The sequence below is a fragment of the Balearica regulorum genome, chromosome 1 (assembly GCF_011004875.1).
Source record: "Balearica regulorum gibbericeps isolate bBalReg1 chromosome 1, bBalReg1.pri, whole genome shotgun sequence".
In the NCBI taxonomy this organism is placed as follows: Eukaryota; Metazoa; Chordata; class Aves; order Gruiformes; family Gruidae; genus Balearica; species Balearica regulorum.
Genome location: NC_046184.1, coordinates 92,355,221 through 92,379,692, shown reverse-complemented (window position 1 = coordinate 92,379,692; position 24,472 = coordinate 92,355,221). Strand labels below are relative to the sequence as shown.

General features: G+C 42.6%; 1 protein-coding gene across 1 annotated transcript; it reads right to left on the bottom strand.

The window, feature by feature from the left end:
- Positions 1-604: 604 nt before the first annotated feature.
- On the bottom strand, positions 605-23,552 carry CCDC80 (coiled-coil domain containing 80). The gene is made up of 8 exons (XM_075766052.1): positions 22,858-23,552; positions 20,585-22,491; positions 16,545-16,701; positions 11,524-11,660; positions 9,655-9,803; positions 6,295-6,398; positions 4,621-4,701; positions 605-1,921 (listed from the first exon to the last, which is right to left on the bottom strand). The coding sequence occupies exons 2-8, from the start codon at positions 22,478-22,480 to the stop codon at positions 1,575-1,577; spliced, it is 2,871 nt and encodes a 956-aa protein (XP_075622167.1). The 5' UTR covers positions 22,481-22,491; positions 22,858-23,552; the 3' UTR covers positions 605-1,574.
- Positions 23,553-24,472: the final 920 nt, after the last annotated feature.

Here is a 24,472-nt window from a genome sequence, read left to right as displayed (position 1 = left end):
CATCAGTTTTTTTGTGAACTTGTTGCTTTACCCAGTTCTGTTTTCAACGGGGCCAAAAAAAAGGATCAGGAAAATGCTAAAACTGAAACTGTGGGGCATGCTCTGGCCAGCTTTGAGCTGTAGCTTCTCCCTATTCCTGTGCTACTGCTGTGATGGCAAAACTGATAAGAGTGCCCTGCTGCATGTGTCTGTAGTGGCATGATGTACACCCATGTCACAGATTATAAAAAGAACTGTGACTGGTCAGGCATGCCGTCAACATCACAAGTGACCGCTGTGCCACTATGAAGGCTTGCATGATACCTTCACTTCAGGATATTCTTGAATCTTTCTGCCGGATCTTTAACATTTAGAAATCTAACCCAAATGATGTTGAAAGCATGGCTATGCATGCAGTTCCTGCCACTGATTTCAGTAGGAGCAGGGTGGTGCAACAGATCCAATGCCCAAAGACATCAGTGAGAAGAAAACCATTTCAGAGAGTGTGGCAGAAATAGAGCTGGTTTAGTAGCACATCCAATTATTCCCAAATAATTGTATAAACATTTAATCTAGGGGTTTTTTTTCCAGGGGAGAGGGTATGAGAAGAAGAGGTAGAAGGAAATTTAAAATTTAGAGCAATAGTTTAATTAAAAACATTATTATAGAGAGCTAGTTACAACTCATTTAAAATATATGTGAATGAGAATTTTTTTCCTCTTTTTCTGATGAAAATAATGCTTTTCAGTTTTCTGTATTTCAGACAATGCTAGCTATGGTTGGTGTTTCCACTTAGCTCTCATTATCTTGGATTTAACTGTCAGGTGGGCAGGACCTAAGAGAACAGGGACCCTAATTAAAAGAATAAATGGCCATGCAGCAAGCTTTGTAGTTAAGAACTTTACATTGTATTGTACTGGAACAAATCCTGCCATAGCCATAAATTCTTATTTTCATTGGTAAAGCCAGCTAATTACAATGTCAATGCACTGTAGAAGGGATGCTGTCTTTTTAGACAAGGTACTTCAAAACGATTTTATTATTATTATTATTGTTGTCATTATTAAAGAGCCTGCCCCAGGCTTCTTTCTTAAATGTTCCTTTTCTGGGAAAGTCCTGAAGTGTGATTCTTTGCTTGTCTTCATGAGCACAAAGAAAAAAAATCCCACTTTCCAATAAATATACTTATTATTTTTTTCTCCTTAGTAGAAAAAAAAAACCTTAAAAAAGCATTGCAATATTTGTTGGACAGTTCATGTCCTGCCCTACAGTAGTGTCCATGGACTGTGACTGTGGGGTTTTTTCGTTTGGTTTTAATACAAACAGCACCTGCTGATGCCCTTTGTTTATAAAGGTTTAAAAACATAAAGGAGTCTTTATTGTTTAAAGCTTCAATACTACTGGTTTGAATTGCTTCATTGTAAAGGCTTCTGTTTTTTTGAGAAGGCAAATGATCAAAGTCCCTTGATTGAACAGTAGAAGAAGGAGGCATGGATATCTAGGTGGCCTGGGAAGACTTTCTGCAACTGGCCACCTATTGCTTGGATAGCTATTAGAAGACAGACGCAGGGCAGTCGGAGGCTAAGTTGCTCTTTTCAATACGGATATCCATGGTGGTAACTTCCGTGGTGACGGTAGTCATCTTGGTAACCTTCCTGGTATCCCTGGTGATAGCTATGGTAACCATACCCACCATACTCATCATCTGGGCACTGCATGCCGAGCGATTGCTGAATTGTCATTTCCTGTCGCCGAAGCTGCATGGAATCAATCAGATCATATACAATCGCCATAGACCACATTGGAGAAGGATACCAGGATTTGACGTTTCCATCTTTCCCAACTAGAAGCATGGAGAAATATTCTGGGCTAATTTGGAAATAATTTCGAATGTCTTTCACCAAATTAGCTGGGATATCTTCTCGGTCTACAGTAGAGCTTCCTAGAAAGTGATCACATAAAAACAGCATTGATATTTCGCTTAGGTGACGATGATGGTTTGTAGGTAAGCGAGTTAGCAATGTGAGATAAGATGCAGCCCAATAGTTGGCTATGTAAGATTCTTGTCATTTACAAGCTCAGGATTTCCTGGTTCTGAAATGAAACTACTCCACTGTGAACAAAAGATATATTTTTAACAATTTAGTTAGGTTTAGTAAACATGTCTTTAGGCTGAAGCTACTAGAATGTGGCATGCCGCATTGTCACCCAACACACGTGCACATCTTTGGCTTCTAGGCAGCTTGGGTAACTGGTTCACTTAATGCCGAAGGCATATGTGAAAAACAGTCGCAGTGAAAGGCATCACTAGATTTGAAGTGTGATAGTGTGAAGAATTGCAGGATGAATTTGCTGGATCACTAATGGCAGTATAGAGCCTCACTCTTGAACTATCACGATATGCAAGATATGGGATGTGGTAGATGTCACGTCCACCGTAAAATACACGTTCTAGCACAAATTTGGTGAATTTCAAGCTTGTAAGTGTGAAGTCCGGGCTGGGTAAATGAATAAAAAGTATAAGACAACTAGGATCAGTAAGCACATAGATATACGCACACACACATACATAGTTAGCTTGGCAACAGGACTCTTACAAAGTGGCATCCTGCCTTACAAACTTGTTGAGGTTCTCTGAAGGAGGTCATCAAGCAGGTGGCTAAGAGTGGTCTGGCTGATACAGGCTATGTGGATTTTCAGAAGGCTTCAAAAGGAACTTTGATAGCTTGGTTGAAGGGCAGAAACAAGGTGGGAGTGAATAATCAGTTCTTAGAGTGGAGAGAGGTCACCAGTGAAGTTCAGTGGTTGGTTGTGCTGGGACTGGTGCTGTTGAACGTATTTATAAATATGGCGCACATAAGGTATGAGAATGGAGGTGAGGAAGTGTAGTGAAGGTGTGGAGATACTCACAATAGTAAGGGCAGGGGATGATTGTGAAGCATTGCAGAAAACCCTTGTAAGGCTGAGTGGTTAATGATGGAAGAAATTTGATTCAGATTGAAGTAAAATGATGTGCTTTGGGAAAATTTTGATAACTTGACATAAGATATGGTGAAGTCTGACCATTACTACTTGGCAATGAGATCTTAGGGCTATGAAAGAGAGTTTCATGAAAGGCTACTTCAGTGCTCACTAATGGTGAAAAGCCAAAACAGATGTTATAAACCACAAGGAAAATGAAAACCAAAATAGAGTATTATTATTCCACTATGGAAACCTATTGTTTGTGTGCATCTTGAACACTGCGTGCAATTCTGGTTCTCTCACCTCAAAAATTATGGTAGAACTGGAGGAAAAAAGTCAGAAAGGCAACAAGGCCGATCATAGGTTTGGAATAAACTCTGTATGAGAAAAGACCAAGTAAGTAAAGACTACAGTCTGCAAAATAAACGAGTTGCGGGAGGTCTACGGGATTGTGAATGTCATTGCAGGGATGGATAGGGATTAAATGTTTACCTTTTTTCCCCCCACACAAGAGATAAGGGGTATCAAACAAAGCTATAGGGGCCATGTTCAGGACAAATAAAAGGGACCTTGCAGATCTGTGGAGGTTCTCACAAGAGGACACATGCTGGAAGTTAATGTGAGCTCAAAGGGAGATTAGACAAGTAAATTGAAAAGAAATCTGTTGATCTTGACAAATAGGAACTCTAACCTAGGTCATGAAGTCCTTCAATGAAAAGTAAGTGGAGGCTGCAAGAGTGCTGACGGAAGAAGTATGACATCTTCCTCTGTTCATATTGTTTCTTAGGCATTGATTTATGTCTATCTGTGGTAGAAGGACTAAGATGCTTTCATGTACAGAGCTGTCAGGACAGCAATGGGATAAATAAGCTCCTTCCTGTCTTTGTCCCTCCACTGATGGAAGCAGTTGTTGGGATTAGGTAGCAGAGGAACCTGTAAGCATTTGAAATGTACCCTGCCAGGGAGATCTCATAAGAATAGCTACCTGAAGTAGCCTGCTAGGATGCAAGTGGAATACTTAAAGGAAGCTTACAAGAAAGATGGAGAAATACTTTTTATGAGGGCCCATAGAGACAGGACAAAGGGTAATGGTTTTAAACTGGAAGAGGGTAGATTTAGATTAGATATTAGGAAGAGGTTTTTTTAGGATGAGGGTGGTGAGAGACTGGAACAGGTTGCCCGGAGAAGTTGTGGACGTTCCATCCTTGGAAGTGTTCAAGGCCAGGTTGGATGGGGCTTTGGGCAACGTGGTCTAGTGGAGGGTGACCCTGCCCATAGCAAGGGAGTTGGAACTAGATGATCTTTAAGGACCTTTCCAGCCCAAACCATTCTATGAAGATAAATGAGGGACCCATATAAGAGAAGCTGCTGGGTCCATGTTCTATTAGCCCTGCAAACTCTTGAGCATGTAAAAGACAGGCAGAGGAGTGTCATTGAGACTGTTTAGGTGGGAGATAAAGATGTGAGATGACTTCCAGATGATATTTGGGTTTTTCTGTCCTGAAGAAGCTATATAATGTTTAGCACAGGAACACCAAGAAAACTTACGGTTTGCTTTTGTGTTGTCTTGTTTCTTAAAAGAAGCTATCCCTCTAAAGAAATTTCAGCAAAGAAACACTCTGCGCTATGTAGTGCCCTACATGGGTGGTACTGAAGAAACTGGAAACAGTCACTTACCATTAATTGGATACAACTCTAAAACACCACCAATATCTTCTCCAACTCCTAGCAATTTGAGGATAGTTATATGGCGCAGACCTGTGGAGGAAATCAAGCAGGTTTTGGGTCAGACCAGTTCTTTCTGCTCATTCTCAGGGAGATTTCGGTTTAATCAGCCAGCTCTGTGCATGCTAAATTAGGGGCCAGTCTCAGCAGCCCTCTAGGAAGAAGAGTTAACTGATTTTTCTGGAGTCTCTGCCGGTCACATCGCCTGTCCCAAACATGGGGATAAACTAGAGTGTTGAATAAATGTATCAGTTGCATAAAAGCTGTTGCTAGTGTCTCAAGGACAACAGCATTTGATGTGGTTCTGTAGCATAGGGATACAAGCATCAAGCACACAATTCAGAATGTCCTTGTGCTGTTTTGTTCACTAGTAAAGCTCTTACTTGTCATACACCAACAAAGTATTTAAAGGCAATGTAATGTATCACAGTTAAACTCCAAATGACTGTGGGGAATGGCTTAGGACAGGCATTCACTCCTTTCATTTGTTCTGGGCAGAGGCTTGGGCTGTTGCCTTTGCTTTGAAGAAAGACCTTAGTTGCTGTAGAAACTGTTCATGTAACATAAGCCTGTATGATCTACAAAATCTTTGATGGAACTGTTTTTACAAGTTGGAGGTAAGATACTTGGAAACGCATCCCTTAGTTAACACACCCATTGAGGACAAATGCTTTAGGAACTCACTGGATCTCCTTCAAGCTGTCCCTAACAAAAGGTGGGGAGAATTAACTGTTTTGGTCATGTCTCATCCTTCAGAAAGTATTTTACAGTGATCCATGTCACAATTTACTTTGGTAGTTAGGAAATGAAATGATGCTGATGCTCTGAATGAAACCCAGGTGATTACGAATAAACAGACAGTGTATTAGTGATACCATGCAGATTTCCAGGCATAACTGAAATGCATTGAAATAATAGCTTTTGAATAGGATCTGTTTCATTCTGTTGTAGGAGTCGAGTCTGGGCCCTGTATGGTACTTGCATTGCTAGGAACCTAAGTTAAAGAGTAAGTCTCTCAGGGCTTCATAATGGGAAGACAGAAGAATATTTCTGTGTCTTGCTCTTAATTGCCTCCTGAAGGAGCCTATCTCTCTCCACTGACTGTATTTGGATCCGTAGTACTTAGGGGGCTGGGAGGATCCTTATTGGGTTAAAGCAGCTTCCGTTAATATTTTTACTGGTTTTGGCAAGGAAGCAGGAAGCAAAAGATAAAAACCTCTGATGTCTATGTATCTCCCTGATACCTGTCCCAATTCTGAGCTGGGTATAAGAGGATCTGCCCTTCCCAAAGCACTGTACTAATGTTGTTAATTTGTGCAGTAAGAAAAAGAAAATACTATTGATCTCCTGAAGTACAAGCCCGAAGAGAAGCTTCAAAGTGCTAACCTGTTCTGCCTCACACAAATGATTCCAGGGAACACTTTGTTTAGCTGTCTTAGCTGTCAGGGTGTGCTGTACTACCTGCTTAGCACAATATTTTCCATTTGTACTTGGAGTAGCTACAGCAAACTTTTCATTTCTCAGATTCCTCAGACTGTCTAGGTTAAGTCTTGAGCAAAGGAATCCATCACATCACCAGGAAGGATGTGGTTTTGGGGAGCAGGAGTATAATTTCTTTTGACTCACCAAAATTGCAGGCTTGTCCACTAAGAGCAGCAAGCTGCTGGGAATAAGCCCAGTCCTCATCACTGGGAGCAGAGATCACCACCAGCCGCCTTCTCCATCGGAACCTGGAAAGAGAAGACAGGGCACGGTCATGACACGTGACTTGAGTCCTCTCAGCGTTTTCATTCTCTCTAGGCTGAGATATGTCATACATCTCACAACTTCTAAGTTAACAGCTGCATGGGAGATCTTCCCAGTTCAATCCATCACTGGAAGAGGATAAAGCTTGTTTTGAATTTCACAGCTCCAAACTCTCAAAGAATTTTCTGCAGTTTCACTGCTTTGCCAGACAAACACTGCAAAGCTTAAGATCTTTGCTTAAAGCCCCCTTCAGTAGTTACAACAATGCCGAGAAATGTATATTCAAGGGAAAGAAAGATTCCTGTAGAATTCCTCACTAGACATTTAGCTTTTACGTCATTCACCACTGCTGGAATTGCACACTTATTTTGCCGTCCAAAGGCTGTCTGAGAATTAGGGTGTATCTTCATTTCAGACATAACTCATACTTCTGTGTAAATACTCACTGACCTCTTTTTCTTCTCTACCGCACTTGCTCAAAATACCTTTAACATGGCTTTAAATCTGAGCTTGTTTGTATGTGTGTGGCTGTGTGAGCCTGTGGCTATATAAGGCATGCATGGGGCAATAAGATAAATCTTTGATTTTTCTTTAATATGGGATGCCCCATCTAACCAAACCTTTGCACAAGGAGCGCCTCCCATTGTCCTCTCAGAGAAAGGCAATACTATAAAGACACTTGAAACCTTTAAAAATTCTGACTATAGGGGGTTTTAATACCTTCCAAACAACCCCTTTTTTGAATAAAGGTACTTCTCCATTAAACCTAAATAAATCAGATTTAAAGGAATTTGCAAAGCTGCAGGGATATTTTTATAGCAGGAAATGATCTTTTAAATGGATGCAGATGTTACTCTGTTATAATAATAGCCTGCCTTTCTGCAGCACCATGTGAAGATCTCAAAGGCTAATGTAATGGGTCAATTCAGTTCCATTTGAAAGAAGCAGAAAATATGGTGGGACTTGCTCAAAGTCACAGAAGTTGCTGAAAGAACAGAGGATGATGATGTCTTTGAGTTGTTGACAGACTGATACTGCATATATTTTTAGAATTAAAAAAGTAAATACTTGAAAAGCAAAGCTTCCTAATTTTAATCTTTCCCAGGAGGAACAGCAAAGAGTCGTGGGTGTGTGTATACAGGTATGTGAGTAGGAATGAGAAGCATTAAGAATCACATACGCGATGTGAAGCAAAGGGGGGAAACTTTGTGGTTTTATTCTGAAAACAGGGAAAAAATAATCTTTGTGATATTTGTATAGCAAAAGCACCTGACTACCTATAAACAATGACTGAGAATATAAACATTGGATCATATTTTGTCTAGGGCATAAATCAGGATGGAATCTTATCTGTGAGCTGCTTTAAGATACTCTTAGTTCCTTTCAGTTTTTTTGAGTATCATCTCCTTTGGAGATGCACAGAGCTGAAAAGGGTTGAAAGCCACGCAGGTTGTTTATCCCCCTGCCCCAGGCAATCCCTATACCTGGTGTGCTTGTCTGTGGCTACATCTTACCTAGAAATTAATTCAGTTGGTCCTTCACAGCTGTTAGTTCACCGTCAGTAATGTACAGATTTATGCTGTATTTCTGACATTGGAAGCCACAGGCCAATACCCCTGTCCTGATAAATCTGCAGGACCCTTCCCTGTGTGCATCCTTTCTTTCTCTTCTACCTATTTTGCATCCCATGGTTGTTTGTGAGCCCAGAGAGCAGTACAACCAGTGTCTTGGTGTTACAGGGGGACTGCCCACCCCCAAACTCAAGGATCTTCTCCTGATACATGTGGCTTTTAAGCATTACTCAAGCCAGCTCTGGCTGTCATGATCTCCTTTCACACCAGCCAAGCTTGTTAAGAACAATATTTGCATTATTATAACTGACCTCCCCAATGAGCAACAACAGGGAGATGATGCCAGCACTCTTGTTTAGCTGGGAAGATAGTCTTGTACAAAGCTGGAATGAATCTTGCTGGGAATCTGACCAGTTATCATGTCTAGTGAAGTCCACCCAATATTTAAAGCCTGATGCTTGTTTCACAGGCAATAAATGCACTATGTGTAGCTGCAGTTCTGTTTATAGATGCAACATTCTGCATTTTTCCTGCCTGTTTTTCTCATGTGTATTTATTACTAGGGCCATTTGCAAGCAAAGAAGGATTTGAGGCCTGTCACTTTCCAGCATACAAGCTCTTTCTTGTGCTGGTCAGCTGTTTCCAAACTGTGGTTCTTCTTGGTGGTCTTGAGGATGAATCACTGAGACCTAAACAGGAGGTGGTGAGTTGGGTGGGGTGGATCTTGTTAAAGGTTCTCTTTCTGTTGAAGTAGCCATCGAATTTTAAAATATTTACGAACCAACAACCTACTCATTTACTTGTTGCTCCTTTCCCCCCTCAAGTCATAATCCATCACACGGCCTCAGTTATTTTTATAGCCATCTGGCATTAACAGTGTATTCCCATGGATTCTGATAGTAGGTGAGGAGGATGCAGTAGTAACAGGTAAAGCCTAGAGTGATGGGGTAGCCCTAATTTCATGTAAATTATCCTGTAACAGAGAGGGCTATGGTTGCACAGCTCTTCTGTGGATCTGAATTCCCACAGTCCAGACATGTTTATTGCCTGGAATTTAGGTCTCGCAGGTAGAGCAGTAACACAGCATATAGAGATTGCATAAACAAAACTGCTTTTCTGCAGAATGTCTCTCAAACATTTTGCAAGAGACATCTGCAAGACCTTTAATAATATTCATGACTAATACTGGCAAAGACCAACTGTTATCTCAAGCAGGATAAGAAGGAAGTTAGAGAGAATTAATTACTGATTCGAGCTACATGGAAGGGATTAGAATGGGATTAACGAGGTTGTGATGGTTGATGATTGAAAAACATAAACACTGTGCTTCATACATTCAAAACACTGAGCTAACATCTGTGAGTTAATCCTTATTTACTCTTCTAATGCAAATCAGTGTTATTATCTCCATGTCATGATGGGGGTACTGAGATACAGAAAGTTAGTGTCCAAAGAATGTGCAGTCAGTCAGGAAACACATACATCCTCATTTCCAGCGCTCTGTACAAGATTGCATGTGGCTGTGGCTATGGCTACATCTCTGTGTTTGCTTAACACTGTAAATACTGAGAAATCTCTATTAAAAAATCACTGAAATAGTTGGGTGAGTATTTTGCCAATAAGACAATAATTATTGGAATTAGCAGTAGATAAGAACAGAAGGTAATACCTGGATAAGAAACTCTCAAGGGATTGCTTCTTATCTTCTTTGCAGACAATGCCCTCTTTTTTCTGTCTTTCCATGTCTTTAATTCGTGACTGGAAGGTGTCGATTAAATCAAACACAGACTTCATTGCTATGGGTACTTCATAGTATTGCTGTTAAGAAAAAAGAACAGATGGATAAAAGGATGCACATAGTAGTAGTCTCTCTGCATGTATCACAGCACTGTAGGATATAAAGGGATTCTAGTATTCCTGTATACACATGGGTAACAAGGCCTAAACCAGATTAGAAACCATGGAAAATATTACTGGTTTTGCAGTCAGACTGCTCTTTGGAAGTGGCGTATTTTCAGTATTTGCCCAATATGATAAGGCCAGGCAATTGCAGGCAACAAATTGTCATTGTATTCTTTTGTAAGGCCATTCAAATAGAGCATTGTCCATATGCAATGTGCAGTCGTGCTGCTGAGTGGCCAAACTGTGTGTTTTGGAATGCCAGGTACTACATTAAAAACCCTGCCAGTGGGAGGTCCTGTTCCTATGGTGTCAGCTCACCATCCCAGCAGAAACCCACAATTCCTGAAATCATCTAACTGCAGAAAATGAAGATAGCTACCTAATTCCTGAAAGTTCCCCTTACTGTGCTTTTTCTTGTCCTCCCGTGTAGTGGGTTGACCCTGGCTGGGGGCCAGGTGCCCACCAGAGCCACTCTATCGCTCCCCTCGTTCACTAGACAGGGGAGAAAAAGTATAACGAAAAGCTTATGGGTCGAGATAAGGACAGGGAGAGATCACTCACTAATTATCGTCATGAGCAGAACAGACTGAACTTAGAGAGGGAATTCATCTAACTTATTACTAAGCAAAAACAGAGTAGAGGAATGAGAAATAAAATCAAATCTTAAAACACCTCCCCCCACCCCTCCCATCTTCCTGGGCTCAACTTCACTCCCGGCTTCAACCTCTGCCCCCCTCAGCGGCACAGGGGGACAGGGAATGGGGGTTACGGTCAGTTCATCACACGGTGTTTCTGCCGCTTCTTCGTCCTCAGGGGGAGGACTCATTGTTCCCCCACTCCAGCGTGGGGTCCCTCTCACGGGAGACAGTCCTTCACGACCTTCTCCAACGCGAGTCTCCTCCACGGGGTGCAGACCTTCAGGAGCAAACTGCTCCAGCGTGGGTCCCCCACGGGGTCACAAGTCCTGCCAGCAAACCTGCTCTGGCGTGGGCTCCTCTCTCCACGGATCCACAGGTCCTGCCAGGAGCTTGCTCCAGCGCGGGCTTCCCATGGGCCACAGCCTCCTTCAGGTGCCTCCACCTGCTCCGGCGTGGGGTCCTCCATGGGCTGCAGGTGGAATCGCTACAGCCCCTCATCCTCCCTCCATGGGCTGCAGGGGGACAGCCTGCTTCACCATGGTCTTCACCACGGGCTGCAGGGGAATCTTGCTCCGGCACCTGGAGCACCTCCTCCCCCTCCTTCTGCACTGACCTTGGTGTCTGCAGATGTTCTTACATCTTCTCACTCCTCTCTCTGGCTGCAAAAGCTCTCTCTAACTGGTTTTTTCCTTCTTAAATATGGTATCACAGAGGTGCTGATTGGCTTGGCCTTGGCCAGCCGTGGGTCCGTCTTGGAGCCGGCTGGCATTGGCTCTGTCAGACACAGGGGAAGCTTCTAGCAGCTTCTCACAGAAGCCACCCCTGGAGACCCCCCCCGCTACCAAAACCTTGCCACACAAACCCAACACATCCAGCAATGACCAAATCCTGCAGCAGTCTCTTATATGCCTCACACGTAAGCCTGTGATTTCCTATAATTTGTCAATTTTTTTCATATTTTTCCAATGCATTTTCTTTCAAAGAGCCAAAATCCTCACCTTGACCTTCATGTCAGTGTCTGTCAGCACCATGAAGAAGTCATTGTAGGTCATCCCATACTCTTTCCTCAACTCATTGATGAGCTGCTGGTCCACAAGGTCTTCATCTTCTATCACTTTCATGGGCTTTTCATTGTCTTAATGTGAGACAAAGGAGAAATAAAAATAGTCATGGAATCACACAGCACTCTGCCTTTAATTTCACCTTGAAAGAAAGGGGGAATTTAATTTCCCAGAAGCCCTTTTCCTGCTGCATAGGCAAGATATTAAAAAACATCAATGTGGCACTATAGCTTTTAACTGTCCAGTTTTCAATCCTAGTATTTTTTTTAAATCAGTCTATCCTAGGGCACATGCACTTCAGAATTCAACGTTTCTACTTGCTTTTGAACAATCTTGGTTGCCTGTTCTTTCCTGGAAAGACCTTTTAGATTTTTTTCAACATGCTTATACATGTATGTTCACGCACTAATCATTTCACGAGCTCGTGAAATACAGCCACTTCTGGAATAGAAAATAGAAACTAACAATTTAGGAGCAGGAGCTGGAAAGCACTATATCCAAATGAAACAGCATAGAGAATTTGGCTCAGTAAAATACAGCTAGAACAGCTTCAAGCTGGCCAGGACACTAGACTTAACCTTTCCAGTCTTAAAAAATTACATGAGAGGTTTAGTGACTACAAGAAACCAGAAACTGTTTAATGTGCCTTGAATACTGCAGTCCTAGCTCTTCAGCTGTCTCTGTATACCCTGCTGTGGCACTCCTCCTCCACCTGCTTGCTGATGTTAATTTCCCATTCTAGTACTGTGACAGGAAAAAACTTAATTTTGAGAATGATTTGTACCTACTCACTGCTATACCCTAAGAAAACATTCAAAAATGCTTGAGGAGAAAAAGACCTCTGAAGACAGAGATTTGAAGCATGTATAAGACAAGCCTGTGGAGGTCCTGAGGCTCCTTACTTCCCCTGCAACCAGGATGTATTAGGGACAAGTCCTGAAAGCCTCCGTGTCATCAGCTCAGCCTCAGCTGTAGCATCCAGCACAGCGCTATACAACTGCGACAATGCTGGAATGGGCCTCTGTGTGCAACTGTGGGCCTGGAAGGCTAAAGACAGGCTAAATCACTCACAAAGTGAAATGTCACCTGTGCACAAACGAGCTCTCTGCAAACATTACTTGCTTATGCCTTGTGCCAACCACTATGAATATAAATACTCATATTCTCACTTAGAAATCCCAGTCATGGCTTACATGACCTGCCTATAGTAAAAAAGAGATGTGACAGCTGATCAAGAGCTTGAATCCAGAGGTACATCTTGCCAGTCCCCTGCTCCACAGGGAAATTGAGCACACAGCAACAGAAAAGATTTGGTTCCTTATACAATAAGGCATTTAAAATAATTTTCTAAACCTAATTTTCTAATTTCTAAATTTTCCATAGCCTTTAAGGAGCATACTGATCCGACGATTGAAATTTTGCAGTAGGTCCAAGCTGTATAATAGACTGAACAAAACTTCTGAATTAAAACTTTGGGAAAATGTCTGAACCAGAACCTGATCTTTAGGTTTCACACCTTGGACCCACTTCTTACAGAAAAAAACAAACCAACCAGCAAATACTAATCAAACTATAGATGTAATATATATGGGTTTACATGGTTATATATACCTCAGTTGAAAGTTTTGTGAAGAATTATAGACAATGTTATAAACTCCCCATTGAAAGGGTTGCTGGATGTGCTAATTGGTTATTCACTTTGTAAAACATATGTAAATCATGCATCAGTGCTTCATAAGTGAGATTTACATGTTACTAATGGCAAGCATGACCATTAAAACGTAGACCAAAATTCATACTTATGCCTGCAAACAATTCCCTACAATGGCAAAGACTATCTCATTGGTCTCCACAGAGGCAGAATAATGCAAAAGATGTTAGTGTGAAATGTGATGGCAAACGGCTGTATGGTGCGGTACCTTAGACCAACTGACCCATGGCACTCTTCTGCTTTAAAGACTGTAGATATCAACATGAAGAGAGCACTTTAGAGTTTCATTGTTAGGAGATTTTCTTTCAAAGCTTACAATGTAAAGAAGAAAATTAAATAACAAGAGTGGTACAGACAAATGTTTCGGGGGAAAAAATAAATAATGCCACAAAGGCTGGCCTGCCTTTCAAACTTGGAAGTGATTTCTGGGAGAAAAAAAAGAAGTTAATCTAATCACCTTTTTCCAATTCACTACTTGTCCCTGACTTCCACCTCATAAAGGACATCTGGGATCAGCATGAAGAGTAACAGGAGTTGAGACTGTCTGCTGCTACCTGAAAAGTCCTCCCTCTTTGCTCTTTCTAAAAAGGTCACTGAAAGAGTGTGGAAACTTTTCTCCATACATCTTTAGCAGCTGGACAGGCTGGGAAGACGAGTTACTCTTTACAAACAATTCAAATGAGGTTGCAAAGAAGTTCAGCAGCTTGTTGTAGTAGTACAGTGGCCTCATAGATTAGGTGTTGGCTTTGATCATAAGGTAGGTAGCCTGGGGCTGGTGTTTAGTTGACTAAAGCTCTGTTCCCATGAGTTGGGGAAAAGAGACCGCATGGCTAACTCAGGGTGAAGAGAAGACCTCAGCTTTTGTGTCATTCCAGTGGGAAACTGGGAAGCGCTCTTTGGTTTCAGTATGAGCTGATCTTGGCCAAACAGTGTTAATGAGCTCTCTTTCATTCACTACTTCCAAATGTGTTTGAAATTTCAAGTGAAAAATCTTTTCTGTGGGTTTTTCTGTTGTCATTTGTATCTCAGTCCTAAGATGCAGCACTGCAAGTGGACCTCATCATGCCGAGTGCTAAGGCTTCTCACTACAGCATAAATACTGTGAAAAAAATGTTTCTTAGGAGCTTTTTCTGCCTCTGTGCTGACACAATGAGCCATGAAGAGGCCATGCAAGCAGGAAGGGTAGAGGAGAAGGGGAGATAGAATAGAAAGACATTTGTATTATTTAAACTTTTTAAAAAGCTCAGGATTTGGTGTTTTGGGCAAAAATGTAAGGTGAACTTTATGTAAGGTTTAACTTACACTCTTCCAAGTCTCCTGCTTTTCTTCAACAAGTTAATTCCTCCTGTGAGAATTCAGCTGTTAGATACATTTGTGTGGTTTGGGGAAAGTTTGGGTGTAGGTTAAGTTTGGAACAGGCTGAAAGAGCGTGGTCTGTGTCAGAGTGAATGTCTGTTTATTAGCCAGACTGGAGCTAAATATAATCCTAAACAGTCCACTGACAGGCAGATGGGTCTAGATACACAAAAAGTGACCTTGAGTAACCTTGGCCTGATGTGGAAAATCCTGTACCACTCCAGATTTGTCAAGGAGGTGCACAAATGGACAGTCTGGCAGGATTTGTGCCTTGCTGTCATTCAGGGACACAAGGCTCCTGATCCCCCACTATGTCCTCTCCCTCTGAGAGTAGTAGAGGCACAGCTGGAAGCCAGACATAAATCTGTGATCTTCTGGCCTGTTTTATGCCAGACCTGAAATACCCTGGTATTTCAGGTGATCCTGAGCTTTCTGTTCCATCACACACCTCTTCCTAAGGTCTGGTAAAACCAGATGAATCTCCAGAAGAAAGATATGGTGGACTTATAAGCAAAACTAGCAGCTTTTTTTACTGTAGATGCAGACAGCAATATGATTGTTTACATGATTCAAGAGACACCTAAGCTTAAGTGCTTTGCTGGACTGGGACCTGAAGTCGTTGTCCAAATCCTTCTGTTACGAAAGGAAAGGTTCTCACTGGCTTGGGTGGGTGCTTCCCCAGGACCTGAACACTGACACCAGTTATTTCAAAGCTGCCTAAGAGAGACAGATGCCCAGTGTCACCTGTCTATATGGGAACTCCCTATGTAAAGAAGGTGGTACTAAATATGGCTGAATGAGCTACTTTTTGAGTCCTTCATAATCTGATTTATAGTGCCTCCAAAACTTCTGACTGCGGTGACATGAACCTCTTTACAATAACCATGTCACACTAATGGGTATCTTTCTTGCTTTAGGGATAAAGAGAGGTGACAGGACTTCAAATGGTAAACCTTTTCATATCAAGTATGCTGGTGCAAATTTGTAATGTTGTTCATATCTAGAGGCTATGGTTGAAATCTTCTAAATTAATATCTGTCTGCCAGTACAGAGGGGAAAATGCACCTGGACCTTTCCTTGCTGTGGAGGAGAATACTCTGTGAACATATCAAAATCAGCTCTTAAGACTAGGAAAGCTGATCCTGGGAAAGAAAGGAACTTGCAGCAAGTGGCCTAACTGGCACGCTTCTCTGTTTCCTGGGTTTAGCCAGTGTGTGCCCCTGAAAAATGAAGCTTTTCCCAGGACCTTGTGAGGAGTGCAAAGGTATGAGAAAATGCTGTATGGCAGAGCAGGAAGATAATGAAGTTGAATTTCAAAATAGGATTAACTTGGGCCAAGTTTTTAATATAATCTCAAACAGTTCCCTTCACCATTTCCTGCCCCCAATCTCCTGTCCTTCATGACAACAGCCATGTTGAACTTTCTTTAAGCAGTGTTTAAATCATGCTAGCCAGTATGTAACCACCCGTGGCTCATGTCCTGGAAAAACCAAGGGTGAGGGGGCATTGTATTAGGGCAACCGTTCAGTTACACAGTGATGCTGGTATTCAAGATATTGGTAGAGCTGAGCCTAATTTCCTCTTTCTGTCCCATGCTGTCATCCCTTTTTTCTGCCTTTTCACTGTTTCACTAGCATTAAGTATTCCCACAAAGAAAGCTGAAGGTGCTCAAGTTACAGCACTGGAAGCCTAAACATGGAAAATACTGGAGACACTTATGTAAATACAAAAGGGGTGTAGTTGGCATGGAAGGAGGAGGAATGGGTTTGAACGTGCAACTGGACCACAACAAATGATCTTGCTTAGATCTTGACCCAAGATGGGGAGATTTCTCCCTTTGCTGTCTGTATTGTGCCCACAAGATGGAAAGAAATTATTAAAAAAAAAGAACCTAGCTGGAAGTGGTCAATTTTCATGCTGCTGTTGTTCATGGTGCCAAAAATGGTAATGACTGAGATCTTCCTCGTTGCCATCTTGCAGAAGCTTTCCAGATACTCGTCTCGCTGCTGTACATACATCGTGTTGTCCGCCTTGGGGGTCGTGATCAGCTGGTTGGTGGCAGAGACAAAAGAGCTTGTTTAGTATAAGGAATGAAGCAGATGAGTATTTTACTGTAAGGAGAACTACTCACTGTCTGCAAACTAGGCTTTCTTTTCCATACAGCTGTTGACAGCTCTGTAGCCTTATTTTATTTATTTGTGGCTGGAGTGTACCTTTAGGCCCAGGCCTGACCCAAAGTTGTTCAATCAGCCACAGGAAAACCTTGGGAAGCATGGCTGGCTGGTAGCACCAGCTGCCCCGCTGCCTCTCCACAGTGCTGATAGAAGAAGTGGCACTGGATTTTACAGAAAACCGTGTACTCTCCTATTATCCCTTGCCCTGCCAGTCCTGCCAGGTCTCCTGCACAGCCTTCAGTGGTGCCACAAATCTAGGATTCCTTCTGTTCATTCACAGTGGGAGCACTGGGAACATGGCAGCCACCCTGGCCTCATCCCATGGTCCAGGCAAGGGCTCCTGGTGGCCGTTTTGACTGTCAAGGGTTGAGTACATGACTACTTATGTAACTGATGGCCATGTAAGAAGACCTTGAAAACTTGCTAAAGCCACTGTGACCTCATATGAAAATTGCTGATTTAGCTTTTGTTCTAAGCCACTTTGATATCTACAGGACTTACATTTGCTGAGAAGACATGGCTATGGGGAAGAGCAGGAGGAAGAACAATTACAACAACAAAAGTATAAAAATCTCTACCATTTATAGTACTTATTTCAAAGCCTCCTAACAATTGCAAAGATTTAACTTTTAAAAAGTTTAAAGCACACAACTTAGATTCTTCATCAGTGACTGAGATGCAAATATTTTGCAGAAGGTGTGTGCGTAACAACATTCAGTGGTCCTATGCAGCAGTTTCCAGCAGAAGGTGGAGAGGAATGCTGCAGCTCTAGCAATGTAATTATTCTAATGGCAGCAGTGAACTGCACCTGCCACCAATCCCTTGAACACAAAGGGAGTTGGAGTCTGGATAAAAAGGTTATGTTTTAAAGTCATAAATAATCACCAGAATCCTTCAATTGCAAATTTATGCTTTAGTCTGTAACAGGTGCAATCATCTTCTAGCTGCCTTCTTAAGTTTGTAGGGCCTGGAGGCTAATTTTTATGATATACTCCTTATAAATCCAGTTCATCAATGTACTGAAATGTGAGTGGCATTTCTGGGCTTATAAGATCTGACTCTTATTTATGCAAAGGCCCCCTGGCATGACTACAGCATTGGGACATGAAGGTGAATGAGAGTCAGACACAGAGAGGATTTAGTTTCTGGGCCATAACATGTAACATGCTTTTAAATTGCATAGAAATGCTTCAAATGAAAAAAGGATCATGAAAAGGATTGGAGGACTGAGATCAAAACCAGACCATTGGTTTGTATTGTCCTTCTAGTTTCGGAGGCCGTAAGCGGGAACGCACAGTCAAGTCTAAATTTGATCTACTTCATCAAACCTTGTAAAACAAAGCAGGGAACATTTAAGAGGCAAAGCAAATGTTAAATCAAAGCTTTGTGCTAGGACTGTTTTAACCCAGGCAGTATATACTCTGTATCTATCCACATTTGCATGCACATGTGTGTATGTGCATGTGCATACATGTGCATGTGGGTATCAATGGAGTGTTATATATAAACTGTAAATCTACATTTCATCACCACAGAGAGATAAACAAAAAATCCAAACTCACTGAGCCAAGACTTCTCAACATTAGGAAGACTGCAATAACAGCCCCACGATAGAGAGGTGGGGCTGCAGGACTCAAAACACATACATTTTTCCCGGTTTCTGCAGTTGGGTCCTATATTTGTCATTAATTGAACTTAACCCAGAATAGCACTCGAAATTCTGGATGTTTGAAATTCATGCTGAAATCTGCAATCTGAAATGATGTGTAAGACTTAAACCCCCATGCCTCTCTCAAAATACTTTTGGGAGAGGACTGAAACGATGTCCTTGGGAGCCAGTCTATTAAAGCGGCTGAAGGACAAAGCGATGGGGAATAACTTGGGTAAAGCCACTTCTGCAGCAGTGTGGGCAAATTCTCGAAAGAGGGAGTTCAAAGACTCATGAATGGCAGAGTTCATCTAGCTGGAAGGACTGACCCTGAGGGAGCTGAAGAGTTTGATAGGAAGGGATGCAAGTAGGCATGTGTGTAGATTCAAAGAAGCTTGAGAAGTTCTTTGTTTTCCACATGTAAAAGCCACTGCTTTTACTAATGACCAAATCAAACCTATTCTCCAAGAAACTTCAGAGCAAGCAGGCTGAGGATGGTATTACATACTGGAAAAGTGAAGTGCAGCGTGGCATGATAATTTGTCTTCGGTGAGTTTTGGCCTGACAACCTAAGATTGTGCAACTCTTTTCTTGGAGATCCAGCTGAGAGGTGGCTTAGTATCACAAGGTTCAAATTTCAGACCAGCCTTTAAGTTGCCAGGACTGTGTTGGTGTAATGAATTAGCAGCCTGACATCTGTGAGTTCTGCTTTTGGCTTTTTTTCAAATTTGTTTTTATTTTTCCTGATGCTGCACTTATTTTGGAAGCCACAACATTGAGATATATGACCAAGTTTCAAATTTCTGTGCAGTTTCTCTCTTTGAGCTTTTGATTTGGTTAACTATTAGTTAACAAGTGACTAACAGGCATTATTTGCAAAATTCAATCAAGGTCAAAATTTTCAACTACATGGCTCTTCTCTGTTTCCATCCTGTTGGGGAATGCAAGTCTGCTAGCTCTGCATAGCCCCTACAGCTGGAAGAACGGGAAGGGTAGAAGAAAGTTGGCTTCAGCTCAGGACTGTGAATCATCAGCAGAATGATTAATTCAATTCCAGTGGTTGAAATCTTAGTTTGGCATCTTAGCTATTTGTATTGGAATATGGGCCATGAAAGTCAAAGCTATGTTTGTGATGCTGACTATTGTACAGTAACTGTGAAACAGGCCAGCTTGCAGTGGAATAATTGCAAGAAACTGGCTCCCACAATAATATTTTTAAAGAACTGTTTTTCAAAGTGTACCTTTCAGGGTATGTGCCATCTGCCAGGAAAAACATTTGTACTACAACTAAAACTGTTTCCTGTCCCAGGTGAAGTGTTTTTTTAGATAAGTAGTTGGAAAAACATACAACACTATTAAACCCTGGGACAAGTAAGTCCAGACCATGCTGAGTTTCTCAGACTTGAAAACTTACCCTAGTGTTATAGTTTAATAAAAACAGCAGGGGAAAAAACCAAAACAAAATAAAGCTTGCACGGGATCTCTGAAGATGTCTAGGAGACTTGAATGCCAAATTCCCATCAGAAAGAATAGCAAATGTAACAATCCTACCTCAGGGCATCTGATCATATGCCTTAGTGCATATCCTCAGTCAGACATGTGCTAGCACTGCCAAGCCACCTGGCTTGCTTCCAGTTTTGGGACACCAGCACCAATATAAAACAGGTGTGCCAGCTGGCAGGACAGGCTGAGCATCAAAATGTGGTAACGTTGGCAAGTACCCCAAAGCGATGAAGGGATGTAATCCACGCTGGAACTTCATTTTATCAACCATAACTATACAGGTCCTGACACCTATGTATCCACTGGAAACAAAATAATCTGATGGCTATATGGTGGCTCATGGAAGCGACTGGGAAGAGGTTTTAGCCGTACAATGTTAATTCCTGGCTCACTGATGTTCATACTGCATGTAAGATTTCTAACATGAGGCTGTGAAACCTTCCCTGTTGGAAATTAACATTTGGATCTAGAAATTTTATCTCCTAAAGAAAAGCACCAAAAAATAATCATGCAAAACCACCATAAACTTTCTGTTCCATATGTTCCTACTAGGAGGGAGAGATGACTTCACTTATGTAATAAGATTCAGACGAATGAGTTACTTACAATGAGACGCCTTTTGCCTTCAAAATATTCCAGGAGGTCGTTCACTGATTTCCTGGGAGGCTGTAGGAAAGGCTTCTTGTTGGGCTTGGGGAAATCCTCATTCTCAGTCCTGCTCCCTTTCTTGTTCTTCTTGCTACGGTCTTTGTCCTGCTTGCTCTTTTTCTCAGCTTTGTCCTTCTTGGATTGCTTCTCACTCTTTTGCAGCTTGTCAGGTCTGTCCTTCTTCTTCTTCTTCTTCTCGGGTTTATCCATTCGCTCGTGCTTCTTTGATTCTTTTCCTTTCTTTGGGGGAATATTTCCTGCTGCAATCTCTTCCTCTAAATGGGAACTAGCTGGCTTGCTCGGATCATATTTATCTTCATATTCATTGCTCAGTATCTTTTCTTGGGCCTTCTTTTTTGATGGTTTAGTCTTAGTTGTTTTGTGTTGCCCTGGTGTGACATTCAGGTCCCTATGGTTATAGTCCTTCCTGTCTGTTCGATTATCTTTAAATCTACCCACATTGGCCTTTGTGTAGTACACTGAGGGGGCTGTTGGGACTTCTGTGGAACTGTCATAGCGGGCAGCTTTGCTTGGTTTCCGTGTGGCCGCTGGGTGTTTCTCTGGGTGGCCACGCTGCCGGTCCCTGCGGTTTGCCTTCCACACAGGAGAGTAGAAATCCTCAGAGGCTGTGACTCGTGGCGTGGTCGCATCGGGAGCTACTGGAAGCCTGTGGTACTCTGTGGTGGAATGTGACTTTGTGGTCCAGGTCCTCTGAGTGGTGGGGAGGGGTGTAGTTGTTGTCATAGACCGGCTTGCTGTTGTCACTGCACGTGTGGTGGCACGGGTAGTTGTGGTGGGAGGGAGGGTAGTGGTCCTTACTGTAGGCAGAGAAGTGGCCACCGTGGTTGTCATTGGTTTCCTCACTGTTTTGGTCCTTGTGGGTTGATTATTGCTCCTCCTTGGCTCCTCCTTCCTTGCTGACACCTGGACATGTCCACCACCAGGGGTAGGCTGCGTGCTGCCCCCATTATTGGCTTCCTCAACCACTTGTCCCTCCACCCCAGCTGCTTTGCAAGTCTGGATGAAGCCTTTCTGCCTCATCTTTTCAATTTTTCTGATAGGGCTCTGATCAATAACTTCATACATAGCCTCTAGCCTGACTGGATAAGGGTACCTTTCCTCCACCTGCAGCGTTTTCTTCAACAGCACCATGCCAAATTTCCCCTTCTCCAGTTTCAGAAAGCTCATGAGCTTAGGTATGAGGGCAGGATCTAGTGGCTGCTCCAGGATTTTTCCTTCGTTGGTTATCCTTCTGACTTTTCCCCCTTCTTCCCCTTCATCATGGAACAACACAATCTGCTGGATGTGCCTCTCAGCCAGTTCGCAGTAAACATCGTTCTTCAGCAGGCTCATCATGAGCCGGTAGTAGCCCTCAGAGGCATGGGGGGCAGAAATGACCCACACCCGATTTTTCCCAGCAAAGCTGGCCAGGACATTGGGAGAACTTGACCCCGAAGGGAAACGTACCACTCGTGTCTGTGAGGCAGAGGATATCCCTTCATCCTTAATCATCTCAGACTTGGAGTATTTGGCTGCAGCTGTGAGTCTCTGTACCCGTCTCGTTCTAGTCCCCGTGCCCCTGGCCTGGGAACGCGCTTCCCCTTGCAGGATATTGGCAGGTGCCTTTGGAGGTGCTGAAGAATCCCTCTTGGTGACAGGGTGTTGGGGATTTGGGCTCAAATTCCTCAGGGATGCTCCAGACCTTCTCAGGAGGCTGCTTTGAGCCCTGTAAGCCAGGGGCACTTTCCTAACTCCATGGCTCCCTCTCTCTGCTAGCCTCACAGTCTTCTCAGAGCCACATACTAGCCACGCTGCCCACAGTAGGGCTAAGCTGAGAGCCGGCCTCCAGTTCATTGTGCAATCCGCTTGCAGGGAGGGGGAGAAAGAGAAAAAGTTAGATGTTAACAGTAGGATGATATCTTGTGCAAGTGATAAAAAAAGCAGAGCGCAGGCTGGCTATTTTTTGTGATTTAAAAGTGCTGATTACACCTCAGTCCTGCCCTGGTAGCTTTGTACAGTTTATAGTTATTTCTGGAAAAGTACAAAATGGATCATTTAATGCAAAAATGAGATCATCCGTCTGTAACATGACTCTGTCTACCCAAAAGGACACTGTGATCTGCATCCTTCTCTCTCTGTCTCTCACGCTCTCACATACACACATGCAAACACACACAGGGAATGGGTTCGGTACGTAGAGGAGAAAGCCAAGAATTTGATTTGAGACTTACACTCTCAGGGAAGTTTCCCTTCCAGCGACGAGGTTTCGTGTCTTTTTCCTTTAAAAGGAGACCAATGCCATACAGCTTTGCTGCTGCCCAGTGATTTATCTTCACACACCCAACAGGTCCCAGAGCCTATCCGTCTCCCTGTCTATCTTTTAACTTTCTTTCTACTTCACCTTCTTGACAAGCGGGATGAGGTTAGCGGAAATTTCCTCTGGGATCTCTGCTTCTCCATTTACCTGCAGGTCTGGCTTTTTGCTCTACCAGTTACCCGCACAGGCAGGGATTTCATTTAAGAAAAGGGAAATCCCGGCTGCTCCGAGTCTCTATCTTTTAAACTTCCCAAGCCTCCTTCCCACTTCTTGCTTCCTCAGTCCCGTTTAGCTCCTTTGTTTCCAGAGAGGAAAGCACCAGCATTAATATATTTTCCAGGCTGAAGAAAAACACAGGAATGTGATGCTGAAAAAAAAAAAAAAAAAGGACGCTTCCCTTTCCCTTTTCTCCACACTTCGACAAAAGCAAATTGTAAAAGACTTGTCTTTTCTTCTCTTTCCCTTCTTGGCTGGCCACGGTCCCAGAAATGTCAGGGTAACCCCAGCCCTGCTCCGAAGCAGCCTCAGACAACGGTGGCCACTGGAAATGGGGGAAACTTCACTCAGGATTTAACAGCTCAGCAGAACCCGCCTCCTCCCCACTCCGACACAGGGAGGGAGGAGGAAGGCTCTGGGGGCTGAAACACTGCACAGCATCACAGAGCACTTCAGAGAGGGTGACTCCAACCTTAACTCTTTCCTTCACATGTCCCAGCTCCCTGGCACTCCCCAAGCTTGGCTTTCTCTTTCAGACACTGTCTGGATAAAAAATAGTCCTGTGAGAAGTGCGTTTCCCCATCAGTGTCAATAACAGCTCTGGTGTTTAAGAGTTACTGGGTTTCAACCCCATTATTTCTGCCTCCTGTTCTCCTTTGCCTTGTTTGTTTGCTTTCTGGGAGTTCTCCAGTTAAATCCAATTTCTCCTCACTTTCCAACCAATTTCTTTTTCAAGTCCTCATGTACGTTGGTGTAGTCTTTTCTGCAAACATCATATGGGCATGGCTGTTTGTTAATTTGTAATTTTTAAAGAGATCAGGATATTTATTTTATTATTGTATTAAAATTAGAGCTGCATGTATTTCCCATGAATGTGCACTAGCAATAAAAAAAAAAAAAAAAAGAAAAAAGATAGAAGATGCAAAAATACCTTAAAAAAAAGAAAAAAGATAGAAGGTGCAAAAATACCTTACATGGGTAAAGACAGGGTCACGTCCTTTGCTCTCCCTTCATGGTGTAAATGACACCATTCTATTGTGCTGACGTAAACTGCCACAGCAACGCTGCCAGCACCTGGTCTTCAGCCGATTCACACTGGCTTCAGTGTGTCATGCACCTTCAGTGTAAAACACCACTTAATTGTAGTTGATGGCTAACATCTAAAAACATGCAAGACCTTAATACTACTTTTACAGTTTTCCAAGATTTCACTTATTTACAGAAATGCTGTTACATTTCTGTGATAACATACTGGATTTGACCTCAGTTATCTTGAGTGGAAGGGGAATGTGTACCTTCTACTTCTCTTAAAA

Coding starts and splice junctions, on each gene's coding strand:
- CCDC80 (XM_075766052.1), bottom strand. CDS start 22,480: ATGAACTGGAGGCCGGCTCTCAGCTTAGCCCTACTGTGGGCAGCGTGG. Junction 9,804..11,523: donor ACACTGACATGAAGGTCAAG/GTGAGGATTTTG, acceptor TTTTCTTAACAG/CAATACTATGAAGTACCCAT. Junction 1,922..4,620: donor AGAGTTGTATCCAATTAATG/GTAAGTGACTGT, acceptor ATCACTTTCTAG/GAAGCTCTACTGTAGACCGA.